The 17,013-nt window shown below is 48.7% G+C and overlaps 1 protein-coding gene across 1 annotated transcript in view; it reads right to left on the bottom strand.

Moving 5' to 3' along the window:
• The window catches only part of LOC144134588 (uncharacterized), a 184,010-nt gene that overhangs the window by 164,650 nt on the left and 2,347 nt on the right, over nt 1–17,013 (bottom strand). The window contains exon 2 of the mRNA XM_077667478.1: nt 16,751–16,993. Within this exon, the coding sequence (XP_077523604.1) occupies nt 16,751–16,931 (181 nt within the window). The 5' untranslated portion in view covers nt 16,932–16,993. The remainder of the gene's footprint in view (nt 1–16,750; nt 16,994–17,013) is intronic.

Below are 17,013 nucleotides of genomic sequence, written 5' to 3'. Positions count from 1 at the left end.
GAATCCCGCCAGAGTGACGTTGAAAATTTGTTGGCTGCACAATAAAAAATATGGCTGACAATCGTCGAGCTCGCCACAAAACGTGCTTTCACTTACCTGTGTCGTCCATTTCCCGAAGTGCGTCCCTCACTTCTTCCCACAGGGACTCTTTGGTTCACTTCTTGCGGAGGTTGTCGTCTTTCACGTCCCATGGAAGCGGGCGCTTCGACACTTCGATGAAAAGCGCCTCATTGAAAAGTCCACGCGACATGTTGCCGTGGTGTCGGAAGCACGTGTAGCAAACATTGTATTTCCCGCACAAATCCTCTTCTTGTCACGTGGTTTTTCCGCCGTGCAGTCATTGGTCAGAGGGCGGAGCTATCGCGCTGTCGCTACGAAAATTTCCAACTTGTTGGAACCCCTTCGCTCTGGCCGGCCGAGCCGCCGCGACGGGTCGAAACAGGTTTTTCCGTCGCGGCGACAGGATTCGCTGGCATTTTCGCTTGCATGTGAAACAGGCATAACGCCTGCGTGTAGGTGGCACGGAAGGTCGCCTTCCCGGCCGGCTGGGCGCAGAGTGGCCCCGTAGTACACAGTATGATCTTATGCATTCAACAAAATGGGCTTGCACGCTAGGGGAAACCTATCGATGAATTTTTTGCAATGGCACTGTTTCAACATTTCTAACTTAATGACAAGACGCGCTGGGCTGACATATGCCCAATGTGATTGGATTTTTTGTATGACATCACCAGGCAAGCAGCCTTTATATAGTCTGTTGTCTGTGAAATAAAGCAGTCCTGCGTTTCTCCTCGGCCCTGCTCCGTCATTGCCTCTTGTTATAACATTTAACATCACACCTCCACAAATACAACATTACAGTATATAACATTTAACATCACACCTCCACAAATACAACATTACAGTAATTTGTTTGAACAAGGTGTCAAAGAAAGGAAAACCAGAGAAGAGGAACAAATTTTGTAAATTCTTTTAAACATCGCAAAAGACGCGGACGCAGAGGGGACACACAGGACCCATACAGCACTGCCCTGTGTGTCCTTTCTGCGTCCGCGCCTCTTGCGTTGTTTAAAATAAGTATGAACCACCAAACAGCCCGCACGTAAACCCTTCTAACTTTGTAAAATTTTGGGTGTTAAATATATAGCATTTTATCAGCTTTTAGAAATACAATTTATCCTGTTTTTTTTTCATGCATCAGAACAGTTAGAGAAACAGCACATGCCATACCTAACCAGAGCATATCCCGGACACTAGGCTATTTAACGTCTAAAGGCAAACGGCAAGGAGGCCTTTATTCATAGCTTACAACAAGCATGCCACGCCTCTGAGCTTCTTGCTCGGATGAGCCATGTGTGTATTCCAGGAAAAATCGCCGTCTGTGCATATACAGATATTTTATATAGGTACGACAGGTAGTGGGGTAGCACGAATATGATGTGGAACTGGAGCTGTGCAATAAAACAGATCCTTCATTTCGGACAAGTTTGTGCTGAATTTAGAGCATACGGGCTGCGATTTCAAGGGGTTAATTTCAATCAAGTTAGATTGCAACCAATCATACAGCTTAGTATCGTCATGTTGAATTCTCTGGAGTACACATGAAAAATCGGCATTAGTGGAGATGAGCAGGGTGTCAACCGCGTATTGATAAATCTGTGATGAAGTTATAAAACTGGAGAGGTCACTAATATAAAGGTCAAATGAGAGGTTATAATATGGATCCCAGCAGAACACCGCTATGTAAAATTAAAATTATGCTTTGCAAAGGTCAAAGTGCCACCACTTGAGGCCGCTCAGACAAACAGTTTTATTAACATCAGAAAAGGACCACGGAAGCCATAGCGAGAAAGATTTTCAGAGAGGATATCATATGCACAGCATTAAACTCCTTCTCAACATCAAGACTAACACTAAATGACCCTTCATTTTCATCGAAAAAAGAATGAAGGAAATCTGACCGGTTTTCTAATAATGTTTCATTGGGGACCATAGTGGCAAAAAATCTATATTGAAGTTGGCTAAGCTGATTGCGCTTTAGCAAAAAGGCTGACCTTACAGAGACAGAGCAACTGCGGCTCTGACTGAAAAAGAAGAAGCCTCATCAGTAATAGCAATGCAGTTGTAAACAAAAATATAATAATTAAACAATTTAAAATGACTACCGCTTCTCTTCTACCTTGAATATACCTCCCCCTCCCCCGCCAAAGAAATTTAGCCACATGTGCTAATTTAAATTCCTGGGAAAACCCCTAGTGGCACTTTCAAGCACAGTTTTCCTATAAGTCGTTGAGGCATATCACTCCTGGTATAAATTATAAACAAACAGATTAATTAGAACGATGGAATACAGAATTCTTTCCTGGAACAACGCCGAAATCCTATCAAATTCCTTTGTCATCATTCATGCATCGCTTCGACAAGGCTCCTTACTAAATATTTAGTAGAGGTAATCAATAAAAGTGAACTTCTTGTTCAGCCTTCATAAGCAGCATCTCGCACTGGCCATCGGTTAAAAGGTAGCAATTCCCTTTTGCCGAACCAATGTCCTCCAACTCATTCCTGCCAAAAACTTACACAAAGTGGAACCGCCTTTCCTCCTTCATTGCCTCAACTGTGGCTGCCCCACAATTTAAGTCCGCACTCATTGCCCACCTTTTGTAATAGCGCCATTATTATTTGGTAACAATTCGGCACATTCTTCTTTTGTACGTGTTTTTCTTTTTTCCTTGTACCCTTCTCTAATACCCTTTGGGGGCTGAGGCTATTAAAATAAATAAATGAGTAAATAAATCTCCTGCATTTAAATCCGGTAACAGATCACACGCTAGTAATCAGCCTTTCACATGTCCGACCTGCGCATGCGCTAAATACTAGCGGCACAGCCGCCGCGGTGGCTCAGTGGTTATGGCGCTTGGCTGCCGGCCCGAAAGACGCTGGTTCGATCCCGGCTGCGGTGTGGTAGATTTTCGATGGAGGCAAAATTCTAGAGGTCCGTGTACTGTGCGATGTCAGTGCACGTTAAAGAACCCCAGGTGGTCGAATTTTCCGGAGCCCTTCACTACGGCGTCCCTCATAGCCTGAGTCGCTTTGGGAAGTTATACCCCACACATCATAAACCATGAATACTAGCGGCGACTGATGGAAATTACCTCTACCGCATCGTTGCGCGCCGGGAAACAGTCAGTGATGAAGTCTGGGGGGTCTCAGACCCACCATCAGTATTGACAAAGGATCTGAGGCCTCCCACGCAAGAATGTAGTCCGCATGAGTCCGAAATAGGCAACCAATTTTTGCTCTTCTTGTTAGTGGTGGTCGAAACACTTTGCGTCTATTTTCTCGGAAATTTCACCGTGATTTTTAGCAAGAATTGTTGGCATGTTCCCTAAAACCGCAGATGGAGAAAATAAAACGTCGGCAGCACTCTAGAGCTCCTCTAGCCTCTGGAGGCAGAGTCTATAGCTCGCCAGCCCACCACCAACACTGCCCAGTAGCAATGGGAAGCAGCGCAATGTCTACAGCCGGCAACCTTCCCGAGCAAAGAAGGTATCCAGCATTCCCAAATGCAGAATGGCTCTTAGCCATTTAGAATATTTTTCTTTTCCACGCAGCGTGGAGCAGATTATACTGATGTTCTACGTTCCAATTTTTTGTTTATTTTCATTCCGGACGCATGAAGAATAACTACAGCCATATAACTATACCCCTTTGTCTAAAATTATGTGTAAAACAGGCTGCCAGCCGCATTCTCTTTCTCCATCTTTATTTCTCTTCACCTAAGCTCGAATCACTTCCTTCGACGGAGCCATACTTTAAGAACTGGAAACACTACAAAAACAATAAAGACACTATTAAGTATTCACACGGAGGGTTCTTCATGTAAGCGGTGAAGCCCTCGTTGGGATCGGTTCACGCGACATGCAGTGGTGTCTTACACCGCGTCCTCAGCTCAGAGAGGCAATAAACCGCCGCGTTGGCAGAGTGGTTACGGCGCTCGGCTGCTGGCCCCGAAAGACGCGAGTTCGATCCCGGCCGCGGCGGTCGAATTTCGATGGAGGCGAAATTCTAGAGGCCCGGGTGCTGTGCGATGTCAGTGTACGTCAAAGAACCCCAGGTGGTCGATATTTCCGGAGCCCTTCACTACGTCGTCTCTCATAGCCTGAGTCGCTTTGGGAAGTTAAACCCCCGTAAACCAAACCATCAGAGACGCAACGCCGTGTGATCGACAGCGGCACTGCAGCAGACGGCGGGCGAACAGAAATCACGAGTAAAGTCGTCAGATGTGCGGCCTTCGAGTTACTCGAGGCCTGTACTGAGGCCCAGGCAGACGCCTAGCTTCTTCACCACTCGCGGTTTACGAATGTCTCCGCCGCGGGTTCGTTCACTCACCAGCAAGGCGTGAAGAAAACCCCATGACTGAAGGTCGGCAAAACGGGTTTATAGCCAAAAATATTTACACTGCATGCAATCTTGTTAAAGTGGAAAGGCAGACTCGTTGGCCTTGGTACGTAGCGTTCGTCCTGCTTGTACCTCCTTTCGTTGACCGGTGTATTTCACGCTGAAAAGAATCCATTCTATGTATGCAATCATTGCGTGATAATTGCAGCTTACGGTTGATAATCCACGGAAAAACCGTTTGATCATGCCATTGCCCTAGGCGCTGGCAGCAAAGCAAACAGAGGCGGCATGCAGGCGCTCTACGGCACACCGCGCTCTTCACACTTGCTCACAGGGCCCTATCGCGAACACACGAAATCTCCTGGCGCCAGCTCCGAACGCCCGTCTACTAAAATCCCGCATTTATATCTACCCCACCCTCCACTCTCCCAGCTGTCGGCTCTGCGGTCGGCACGCTTCCCTATCCCACATCATGTGGATCTCTCCATCAGCCCCTTCACCCTAATCGCTACTGTGGAGCAGTGAGAGACCGCGCTGCACTGCTCAGAGCCAGGCCTCCAGGCTCGGCTAGTCCAGGGCGGACTGAGTCGCCGAGGCGCATAAGCTCTTGGCCATTCGGCAGGGCCTGCTGCCTTATCATGAGAGGATCTGCCTCTCCCACTCTACCAATTATATTTATCCTCTGTCGGTTCCCTAGCAAGCGTAAGTAGGGGCACACAGTTAAGAGCTGAGCGACGTCTGGGGGGGCACTAGCACTATGGGGGCCATGTTGGCGTCCTCTTCTTCATAACTTCTGCACAAGGGGCGAGGGCTCGAAGGCAGTTACGTCACACGAGCAACGTTAACCGGAGCGTGACATAGCCCCATAAGATGGCGGCGCCCGGAGCCACGTGAGCGAATCAGGGAACACGAAAAAATGTGGAACAAAATAAAGAGGGCCCAAATTTACCTAAACATATCAGATCCTGCCCTTCACGCTCATGTGAGCCACGTTTTTCAATGGTGCGTATTCTTGCCAGGAGCAGCAATGTAAAAGCAAGCGAACTGATGGAAGCGTTCTATATCAGCAAGAAAGGCAGGTTGTGCGACAGTGAAACATAAATATCTTTGTACAAGGCGGAAAAGTGGTTTTTCGAGCGATGCTTATCGTGTACGACTTGATGAGTGAATATGGTCCTTGCGCAGGCGCTGGGTGACTTCTATATGTGTGTGTGTGTGTGTGTGTGTGTGTGTGTGTGTGTGTGTGTGTGTGTGTGTGTGTGTGTGTGTGTGTGTGTGTGTGTGTGTGTGTGTGTGTGTGTGTGTGTGTGTGTGTGTGTGTGTGTGTGTGTGTGTGTGTGTGTGTGTGTGTGTGTGTGTGTGTGTGTGTGTGTGTGTGTGTGTGTGTGTGTGTGTGTGTGTGTGTGTGTGTGTGTGTGTGTGTGTGTGTGTGTGTGTGTGTGTGTGTGTGTGTGTGTGTGTGTGTGTGTGTGTGTGTGTGTGTGTGTGTGTGTGTGTGTGTGTGTGTGTGTGTGTGTGTGTGTGTGTGTGTGTGTGTGTGTGTGTGTGTGTGTGTGTGTGTGTGTGTGTGTGTGTGTGTGTGTGTGTGTGTGTGTGTGTGTGTGTGTGTGTGTGTGTGTGTGTGTGTGTGTGTGTGTGTGTGTGTGTGTGTGTGTGTGTGTGTGTGTGTGTGTGTGTGTGTGTGTGTGTGTGTGTGTGTGTGTGTGTGTGTGTGTGTGTGTGTGTGTGTGTGTGTGTGTGTGTGTGTGTGTGTGTGTGTGTGTGTGTGTGTGTGTGTGTGTGTGTGTGTGTGTGTGTGTGTGTGTGTGTGTGTGTGTGTGTGTGTGTGTGTGTGTGTGTGTGTGTGTGTGTGTGTGTGTGTGTGTGTGTGTGTGTGTGTGTGTGTGTGTGTGTGTGTGTGTGTGTGTGTGTGTGTGTGTGTGTGTGTGTGTGTGTGTGTGTGTGTGTGTGTGTGTGTGTGTGTGTGTGTGTGTGTGTGTGTGTGTGTGTGTGTGTGTGTGTGTGTGTGTGTGTGTGTGTGTGTGTGTGTGTGTGTGTGTGTGTGTGTGTGTGTGTGTGTGTGTGTGTGTGTGTGTGTGTGTGTGTGTGTGTGTGTGTGTGTGTGTGTGTGTGTGTGTGTGTGTGTGTGTGTGTGTGTGTGTGTGTGTGTGTGTGTGTGTGTGTGTGTGTGTGTGTGTGTGTGTGTGTGTGTGTGTGTGTGTGTGTGTGTGTGTGTGTGTGTGTGTGTGTGTGTGTGTGTGTGTGTGTGTGTGTGTGTGTGTGTGTGTGTGTGTGTGTGTGTGTGTGTGTGTGTGTGTGTGTGTGTGTGTGTGTGTGTGTGTGTGTGTGTGTGTGTGTGTGTGTGTGTGTGTGTGTGTGTGTGTGTGTGTGTGTGTGTTTTGGCGCCTTTAAAGTCCAATGCGCTGTTAACATCGGGGTGAAAAACCTACAAGCCCAAGCAGCTGTTCTCAGCGCTCGTTGTGTGTGCTTCTCTTCTCGTGTGTCGTCTACAATCTGCGCTGTTAACACCGGGCCATGAATAAACCATGCACTTGGCAGCAGCAGTGCGGTGGTAACAACACGGCTAATAGTGCGATGTCGACTTTCCAGGTTTGTGCAAGTCGATACTTTTTAGTTTGTGTCGCCTTTTTTTCTGCTGCCGTTCACTGTCACCATGTCAACTGTTGCCGAATGGCTAAACGTGTGCATTTGCTTGATAATCTTTTTAAAAGGAAGCTGAACGATGTTCTTGATAAAGCCTCAAACACTGTCCTAACAAGCTCAGATATTTAGCCTAAATTTTCGTCAGTTGATTTAAGAAGGATACTGAGTTCAAACCAAGGCTCACCTTCTTGAATGAAACTAAATACCCTAAAAACCGAAAATGAACGGAAAGAAGCCAATAAATCTTGGAGGGTCCGCAACGATTTCCTGGAGAAATGACTTGCTGACAGGGAGCAATACTCCCGTCAAAATAACGTTAAAATAAAGAGCGTTCCAATCTGTCAGGGTGCATACTGCTTGGCTGTTCTTCAGTTTATTGCTACTGAAATTGACGGTCCCGTATCTGCAACAGACGCCGAGGCCGTCCACAGAGCTCACTCTAATTCTCCGACTAAACACTTGATTGCCCGATTTCATTCCCGCACTCGGAAATCTGAATTCGTTCGTAAAGCCAGAAAAGTTCGTGCGCAAAACAAAAGAGACGTTGTCTTCAGCGCTACAAATAGTAAACCAGTGTTAGTAAATGATCACTTAACACGACAAAGCAAGCACTTGTTCGATAATGCTCTTGACCATTTGTTCAACTGACCATTTCGTTCAATGTATACTTATGACGAGATGCTTTTCTTTGCATAAATAAATAATAATATTAATAATTGGTTTTGGGGGAAAGAAAATGGCGCAGTATCTGTCTCATATATCGTTGGACACCTGAACCGCGCCGTAAGGGAAGGGATAAAGGAGGGAGTGAAAGAAGAAAGGAAGAAGAGGTGCCGTAGTGGAGGGCTCCGGAATAATTTTGACCACCTGGGGATCTTTAACGTGCACTGACATCGCACAGCACACGGGCGCCTTAGCGTTTTTCCTCCATAAAAACGCAGCCGCCGCGGTTGGGTTAGAACCCGGGAACTCCGGATCAGTAGTCGAGCGCCCTAACCACTGAGCCACCGCGGCGGGGCCATAAAAAAACCACGAGTTGAGATCGCGGACTCTTGTGCAAGAGGGTCGTCGGGCAGCCCACACACAGCAGCCACAGCTTGGCCCTCCTCGGCTTTCATTGTAGCTTTTTGTCGGGGTTCGCCGAGCGGCCGCCAACGCGGCGGCGTTCGGATGGGTTTGTATTTATAACAATGTGGCAAAGTGCATGCATGAACGGCGGTAGCCGACTGCACCGTGGCCGAGTGCGTGGAGACGAGGCCTTGCAATGTCGCGTTCGAGCCGCAAAACGGAGCCGGCACGTGGACCACTGGGGCCTCAAGAGGGAATCGCTTGTAAAGTTCTTGCTTTTAACGGCGGACGGGCAGGATGCCTCACAGCGAGCAACGAGGGGGGGGGGGGGGGGGGGGGAACCAGCGCAGAGCGCGCAGTTCCGACTGGGTGTTCGCCTTCTCTTTGCTTCCGCTGGCGTTTTCGTGCGTTTGGGTCTCTGCGCTGTTACTAAGCGGAAATGCATAACGTCTTCATGGAATTCGCGAGGCTTGCCAGATAAAACCTAGTGAACAACGGCGACCTATTTCCTCCTTCAGTTTTAAAAAAATTCTCCTGATTGGCTCTGACAAGCGCAATTCCTGTTGGTTGCAAAAAGGGTCTACAGAGTGCTGGGCAAGGGGATATAAGGGCGAGCTTTCGGCGCGAAAATGAGATCGGAAGGCAGGTCTCTGGTTAGCGCCTGTGCAACAACGTACATAGCATCCTGAAGAAGTTGTCCAGATTGTTCTAAAGCGTGTCGCCGGAACGCCGATCCATTAGAAGAGTTCAAGATCAACACCATCGATCTGTCGATCACCATGACCGATCGATTCCATCATCACATCATCAAAACTAACTTGCGCAGTCGGCAGGGTGATTCCGGCGGTTTTCTGTGGAGCGGGCACTGACACGGGCACTATGGGACAACACTTTGGTGAGAGGCCCCGTCACTGCGGCTGATCATCGCGACACCTGGCCGCCTAACGCGGAGGAAGTAAGCGAATTCCAGGCGACAAGTCTCAGACGCTGTTGGGAGCGAAGAAAGGCGTCATCTAATGCGAGACCTCTGGAGCTCTTGGAGTCGAAGAGGGGACGGACTGAGGAGAGTCCTTGGACGAAGACCGCTGCAAATCTGCGGAGCAACGTGGAGGCAACGAGAATCCTCCGAGCATGAGAGCGCTGCAGCCGTTGGGAAGGACAAGGCGGCATCTCAGTGAGCGGACTCGAAGGAAGTCGCAGAAGTCGTGGACAGTAACGCGGCGCCATACTGAATTCCCCTCCCCATTTTGCTTGCCCTCGTAGCGCTCGAGCCGCAAGGTTAGGAAGCAGCAGGTGTGATGGCCGCGTTTATCATCCTCATCAGCCTGACTACGCCCACTGCAGAACAAAGGATTCTCCCGTGTAACTTCAATTAGCCCTGTCCTTTGCTAGCTGCGGCCTCTGTATGCCCAAAAATCCTTAATCTCATCCGCCCACCTAACTTTCTGGCGCCCCTGGCTACGGTTGCCTTCTCTTGGAATCCACTCCGTAACCGTTAAGGACCAGCGATTACCTTGTGTTCGCATTACACGCCCTGCCCAAGCCCATTTCTTCCTCTTGATTTCGACTCGGATGCCATATAGCCTTATTTGTTCCCGTGCCCTCTCTGCCTACTTCCAGTCTCTTAACGTTAGACCTACCATTTCCTTTTCAGAGTTTGCTGCGCCGTTTTTAACTAAAGCTGAACTCTCTTCGTAAGCCTTCACGTTTCTGTCCCGTTTCTGCACAGGTGAGATACAGCTGTTGAGCACTTTTCCGTTGAGGGATACTGTCAAACTATCATTCATGATTTGAGAGAACGAGTTATTCCATCTTCTAGTTATTTCCCCTTCATGATCCGGATCAGCGGCCACTACCTGTCCTAAGTAGACATATTCCCTTGCACTGAACAAGGATGGATAGCAGGGCCAGTCGCTAATTATTCACTGTAGGTGGTACAACGCGAACTAGACGACGGACAAAAGCAAGAAGGCAACACAGGCGAGCGCTGACTCGCAACAAAATTTTTATTGAGTAGATCATTTATACATGATAATCACGTGATAGGACAGAGCACCGAGCACTTCGTCAAGTAAAATAAAGTACAACTATCGCCACGCATGGTTCGTGTGGCGAAGTCCGATCAAAAGCCTTTCCCTTCCTCCCCTCCCACCGCACCTGATTACCCGAAGCCAAAAATCATAAATTATCTAGAAATGAAACCTCTTTATCAACCAACAACGACGAAGGCTGGCTGACACACTGTGACTGCGTCTTTTTGATGAAATAAGCTTCCATTATTACCCTGGTCGTTCTATCCCGCGGGCGAAACAAAATCTTCGTTTTTTAACCAAGGGGCGGCACTTTTTCTTTCCTTTTTCTTTTCTTCTTTCCCGCGATTGCGGCAGAGATCATTTGAGTGCGAAAATTAGGAATCTGAGAATGAGTCAAGATGTTCACGCAAGCGAATGTTAATGCACCGACTGGTTTGACCCATGTCCTGCTTTCCGTGTTTTTGTCCGTCGTCAAGTTCGCGCTGTTACCCACAATGAGACAATCCTTTGCCACTTTCACCACCTCGCTACGGTTTAGTTAATAGACTTTAACGTCCCAAACTGATTCAGGGTATGAGGGACGCTGTAGTGAAGTCGATTTGCATGCTGATTTTAAGACCTACCATTCTACTCTGTCTAACTCCTTGATCATGCTTCGCAGCTCATCTCCTTAGTGACTTAGCTAGGCAATATTAACAGCGAATCGCAAATTTCTAAGGTAAAGAGTCGATCACACTTGTCTAGAGCGCTCTGGCGGTGCCGTCCGGTGGAAATAAAGCGAAATTCTAAAGTGGCTGTTTACTTTCACTGATAATACGTGCGCTGAAGAGCAGCCTAACAGACATGTGAACCGGACAGGCCAGCACCTTACGCCCAGGAAAGCAGCTGCAATAAGGTTTAACTTAATTTCCTCCGCCGCCCACCGCTCGAGCGCTCTAGACAACTGTGATTGGCTCTCTACACTCCATTAACTCCTATACCAAACTGCTCCCAACCCAGGCCTCGGAACGCCACCTGTAAACAGGCACTGAACAGCATTGGTAACATCGTGTTTCCCTGTCTGACAGCCTGCCTTACTAGAATTTTTTTTATGACTCTATGAAGGACTGCGGTAGCTGTACATTCGTTAGATATCTTCCAGAATTTTCACAAAATACTTTTCTACACTCTGATTCCGCAATGCCTGCACGACTGCTAAGGTTTAAACTGAGTGAAATGTTTTCTCGTAATCAATGAACGTGTTACATAGGGGTTGGTTATATTGTGTGCATTTTTGTATCACCTGATTGATAGTGTGAATATGGTCTACGATCGAGTATCCTTTACCGAAGCATGCATGATCATTTGCTTCATTGAAGTCTGAGATTGTGTTGACTCTATTTGTAATTACCTTAGTAAATACGTTGTAAGCACCGGACAGTAACGTGATCAGTCTGTAGTTGTTCAAGTCCTTGACGTCTCCTGTTTTATGAATTGAGATGTTAGCTTTCTTGTAAGCTTCTGGTACGCTCGAGGTCATAAAACATTACGTATACAGGGTCGCTAGTCTTTCTAGCAAAATCTCCCCTCCGTCCTTCAAGATATCTACTGTTATCTGATCCCCACCAGCTGCTATCCCCCTTTGCGTTTGTCCTAAGGCTTTCTTTCCTCTTTCTTTACTGGTGGTATGTACCATTGCTGTTCGCTAATCTCTCTTTAGCGTTCTGATTATACTGGCTAATGTATAGATTTGTTTAGAACTATTCGGCTACTTTAACTATCTTATCCATATTGGTGATGACAATGTCCTCCTTGTCTCTTAACGCATACATCTGGTTTTTACCTACGCCTAGTTTCCTCTTCACCGCTTTTAGGCTACCTCCGTTCTTTAGAGCATGCTCTATTCTCTCCATATTAAACTTCCTTGTGTCGGCTACCTGGCGCTTATTTATTAGCTTCGATAGCTCTGCTAGTTCTATTCTGTCTGTAAGGTGAGAGGACCTCATGCTTTGACGTTTCTTAATCAGATCTTTCCCCTCCTGAGAAAGCTTTCCGGTATCCTGTCGAACCATCCTACCGCCTACTGCTACTGCGCACTCCGTAATGATGACTATGAGATTATCGTTTATTGCTTGAATGTTAAGGTTGTCTTCCTCAGTTAGAGCCGAATGTCGGTTCTGCAAATATATCCTGAATTCGTCTACTTTACTTCTTACCGCTAACTCGTTAATGGTCTTCCGCTTCATTCGTTCCCTCTTCAGGTCTGGGCTAATTTGAGACCTTGCCATTCTGTGGTCCCTACAGCGCACCTTTCTGAGGACCTCGACATCTTGCACGACAGAATAAGCGCATAGAATGAAGTCTATTTAAGTTTTAGCCTCACCATTGGAGCTGCTCTACGTCCACTTCTTGTTCTTTCGTTTCCGGAACAAGGTATTCGCGATCCATAAATTATTTTTCTCTGCGAACTGTACTAATAACTCCCCCGCCCCCGCCCCCCCTCCCCCGCCCAACCCACTATTCTTGGTGCCTAGGCCATTATTGTTCATTGCTTGAACACTAAGGTCGTCTTTCTCAGTTCCTGCGAAATCTTGAATTCCTCTACTTTCCCTCTTACTGCCAACTCGTTGAGGCGCTTTCTCTTCACTAGCTTCTCCCGTTCCCTCTTCAGGTCTAAGCTACTTCGAGACTTTACCATTCGGTGGTCGCTGCAACGCATCTTCCCAACGACCTCCACATCCTGCACGATGCCAGGGTGAGTGCATAGTATGAAGTCTATTTCATTTATTGTCTAACCATAGGGGCTCTCCCACGTCCACTGCCTATTCTCTCGTTAGCGAGAGAAGATATTCGTGATCCGTAATTTTTCTCAGCGAGTTCTACTAATAAGTCCCCCCTGCTATTTCTAGCTCCTATGCCATAGTCGCCTACTGCGCGCTCTGAAGCCTGCTTTTTCCTACATTCGCATTGAGGTCGCCCATTAGCAGAGTGTGCACTGATTTTACTTTCTTCATTGCCGATTGGAAGTCTTCGTAGAAGCTTTCAACAGTCGGGTCATCATGGCTGGATGTTGGCGCGTAGGCCTGCACCACCTTCAGCTTGTCCCTCCTATTGATCCGAATTACGATAGCTTCCACCCTCTCGTTAATACTATAGAGCTCGCCTACGTCGCCAGCTATATCCTTATTAATGAGGAATCCCACACCTAATTTTCGTCTCTGCGCTAATCCATGATATCACAGTACAAGCCGGCCCCTTATTACTGTATACACTTCATCAGCATGTCAGGAGGCCTCTGACACGGGAGCGCCCCGAAGTGAGGCCTTGGTCTGATATCATGACATACCGCAGTACAACAGAGAGCTACGGGTGAGCCTGCCCCCTCCACACGATTCGCTCACCAGAGAACAAGCTACCACGTGGCGACGGCTGCGGACGCGGTCGAAGCCGAACCCGTGGAACATATTCTCCGGTCTGATAAACCCGTTCTGTCAGTTGTGCGGCAAGCCTGCCGCTTTGGACCACATATTATGGGCCTGCTCGGAGGATCCGCCTCCGGTAGATCATGTTACATCTCCCTCTCGTGAACAAAGAAAACTGTTCTCGCCCGTTCGGACCCCGGCGTTCAGTCCACGGCGGCGACAAGAGCGTTAGAGGCCGCCGACAGATTATAGCTGCCGGCCACCTGGAGCGACTGAATTGACTTAGTAGACCCGCCATTTGATTTGCTACAAATAAAGTTGTTTCCCTCTGCCTGTCTCTCTGTTCCCCTAACCTCACTAAGCCCGACGACATTCCATTTACTACCCGCTAGTTCCTCGAACAGCACTGTTTGGCCAGCCTCACTGGATAAGGTTCGAGCGTTGCCAGGTTCAGTTTCCACTGGTGACCTGTCTGGTGCCAGAGATTCTTAGCATTCTCCGTTGCGTCACAGGTCTGACCATTGTCTTGGCCAGTTGCTACGCAGCCGCTAGGGAATAAAGGCTGAACGTTAACTGGTTTGTTCATAGAAGGTTGTGGCCAAGTACAGCGACGAGGTCGTCGTCCCGCGTCGCAGTGCCAAATACGGGGTGGCCAAGTCTGGTCTGGTGAGGGAGTGCGATGTCGGTTCTAGTCACCGAGATCAGGCCGCATCCAAGGCCTGTTTATGCAATTCCATTGCATAAACAATTCCATCGACACGCGGAGTTTTTTTTAACCCGGTGGCACCAAGATTCGAACCCTGGTCCTCTTGCACGCGATGCGGATGCTCTACCTCTACGCCATCGCTGCACCAATAGGAAACATGCTTGGGAACTAATACGGCTTGAATGGAGGCCACAGAAGATACTGCACAAGGACAGCCAACTGCACAAGACTGCACTTAGTGCTGCATGATGCCTTGCTGCAGCATATGATCTGCATAAAAGTTTTAAAAAATGGTTTTTGGGGAAACGAAATGACGCAGTAATGGTCTAACATATCTCGGTGGACACCCGAACCGCTCCAATAGGGAAGGGGTAAAGGAGGGATGAAAGAAGAAAGGAAGAAAGAGAAGCCGTAGTGGAAGTCTCCGGGATAATTTCGACCACCTGGGGATCTTTAACGTGCACCCACGTCACACAGCACACGGGCGCCTTTTTCGTTTCGCCTCCATAGAAAAACGGCCGCCGCGGCCAGGTTCGAACCCGGATACTCCGGCTCAGTAGACGAGTACCTTAACCACTGAGCCACAGCGGCGGTACGTTTAACCAGTTAAGGCGCTATCACAGTTTACCACTCTACTGCGAAGCTCTGCTGCGAAATGAAGGTAACCCCTTTTGTGCTGAGATCAAGTTTTGGAAAATCAATGACACGAAGATGAGCACCGTACACACTTGAAACTCTTTAAGTTGAACAAAATAAAAACTATAAATGCTGTGGGTTTATTTCCCGAAGTGATATACCAGTATGTAGGAGCGAAGCCGCAATTGAGGGCTCGGAATTAATTTAGGCCACCTGGGGTTAACCTGAGTCTAATATCGTCGCCACACATGCTGACAACGCAGCAAAACCACGAGTCAGTCAAGCTAAAAAAATTCTTTTGCACGAATACTCGGTATAACTATGTTAAAACCCTAGAGTGTTCTTCTTTTTATCTATTAGTCAAGTTAAACTGAAAAGTTACATCTTACCGAAAATGTAGATCATGTTACATCTCCCATTAATTCAGTGTTTGTTATCAAGATCAGCGCAGAAACACATTCCGAAAGAGTTCTATCGCATCGCATGTCAACTTAAGACAACTTGCTTGCGAAGCAAAAAACTTACAGCGGTTCAAGGCTGCTGCACCGAATGTCGAGCGATAGCTCCGCTGATAAAAGACACAATGCTGGTTTTAATGTTTTATTATTACCTCGCCCGGCTGTGAGCTCTGGCTGTGGGCGATCGGGCGTTGCATCAAATACAACCAGCGTTCCGTTGAACGCATCATTGTGCACAGGCGTTCTATGCAGAACCCAATTTCATGTACTGCGCATTCGATGGTGATGGTGGTGGTGGTGGTGAAAACATTTATTGGCTATAGGCATATGAAGTATGCTTGGATCAGCCCGTAAGGGACCGATCCTTACAAACACTGAATGGAGGTCCCTACCTTAGGGTTCAGAGTGGCGGTGGCCGCCCGGGCACGCCCGACTAAGGCTTGTTGGGCCTGTAAGTCGTCGCAGCCGAGCAGGGTCGCCTCACCTTCCTCCTGTGTTGGGTTGGGGATGGGGGATAGCCGGGTTGGAGGGGTATACCCTAAAGGAGGAGCCAAAATGTTTTAGGGCTGCCGGGCACAGCAATGTATTGGTGAGAAGGTGGAGAAGGAGCCGCTCATCCGCCTTCTTGAGGCCTTCACATGGGCGGGGGTAAAGGCGATGACTATCTAGTTAGTTTGTTTCAATATCTTTGAAGGTACAGACCGCATTAAAATTGGGTTCCTGATTTGGTGAAGAGGAGAAAACAGCCCGGTGAGAGAGCGCGCGGGTGGATTCGTCTGCTGCCTCGTTTCCTACCAACCCCTGATTAACAGGGGCTCATATAAGAACGCTGTAAGGAGGCCGTATACCATACGTAATTTAGGCAGATTCTATTGGCTAGAAAGAGAATCCAGCCTTGTTCGACGTTCCGACAGCCCCCTCGCGAGTCGGTGATTATGTATTTTGAATCGGAATGTGAGGTTAAGCCGCGACCTCTTCTGCGTGTGTTCTGAAGTGATGCCAGCAGAAGCTTTCCCGCTCCACTCAGTCAGGGCATGGCTGGTTGAATAGCAACGTAGTCAAGGTGTGTGACGTCACGGAGAGAGTACGCAGCACACCTGGGATGCCTCGTTTCCTCCTCTCCGCAACGACGACGGCGACGGAGCGCGCATCTGCCCGAGCTCCCCGTGGCGGCGCGCCTGCGCAATGTGGCAACTACCCTCCTCCTCCTCTCTGCGACGCGCGCAGCGCACGTGGCTACCCTCTCCAGAGCAGCTGGCACGCGCGGCGTACGTGACTAGAAACACGTGTGCCTCTTTAGAGGTCAAATTGCGGATCCCGAGGTCATACGGTGAAACTCGACGGAGTGGTTCATGATAGGAGTAGAGCTGTCGCTCTAAAACAAACTAGTTACGAAGCACAGCTCACCGCAGGCGACGTTATTGATGAGCGCGTAGGCGGCAAAGGTTGTTTGGTGTCGCAACAGCTTCGCATACTCGGGGGCGAAGCTGTGCTCTGTCTCGGGCGCACCAGTGGCCGGCAAGGCGAGCACCACCCTCGATAGGAGACAGGCTGCCACGAGCTGTCGAACGATCTGATCGAGCCACATTGCAGGCACCCAGACTCCAGGATTTCACCAACTGCTGCTTTGTCGTGTGTGACTGCTAGCTCCTGCAAGGCAAGCACCCGCG

The sequence above is a fragment of the Amblyomma americanum genome, chromosome 5, assembly GCF_052857255.1.
Source record: "Amblyomma americanum isolate KBUSLIRL-KWMA chromosome 5, ASM5285725v1, whole genome shotgun sequence".
Taxonomy (NCBI): Eukaryota; Metazoa; Arthropoda; class Arachnida; order Ixodida; family Ixodidae; genus Amblyomma; species Amblyomma americanum.
This window is presented reverse-complemented; position numbering and strand designations above follow the sequence as displayed.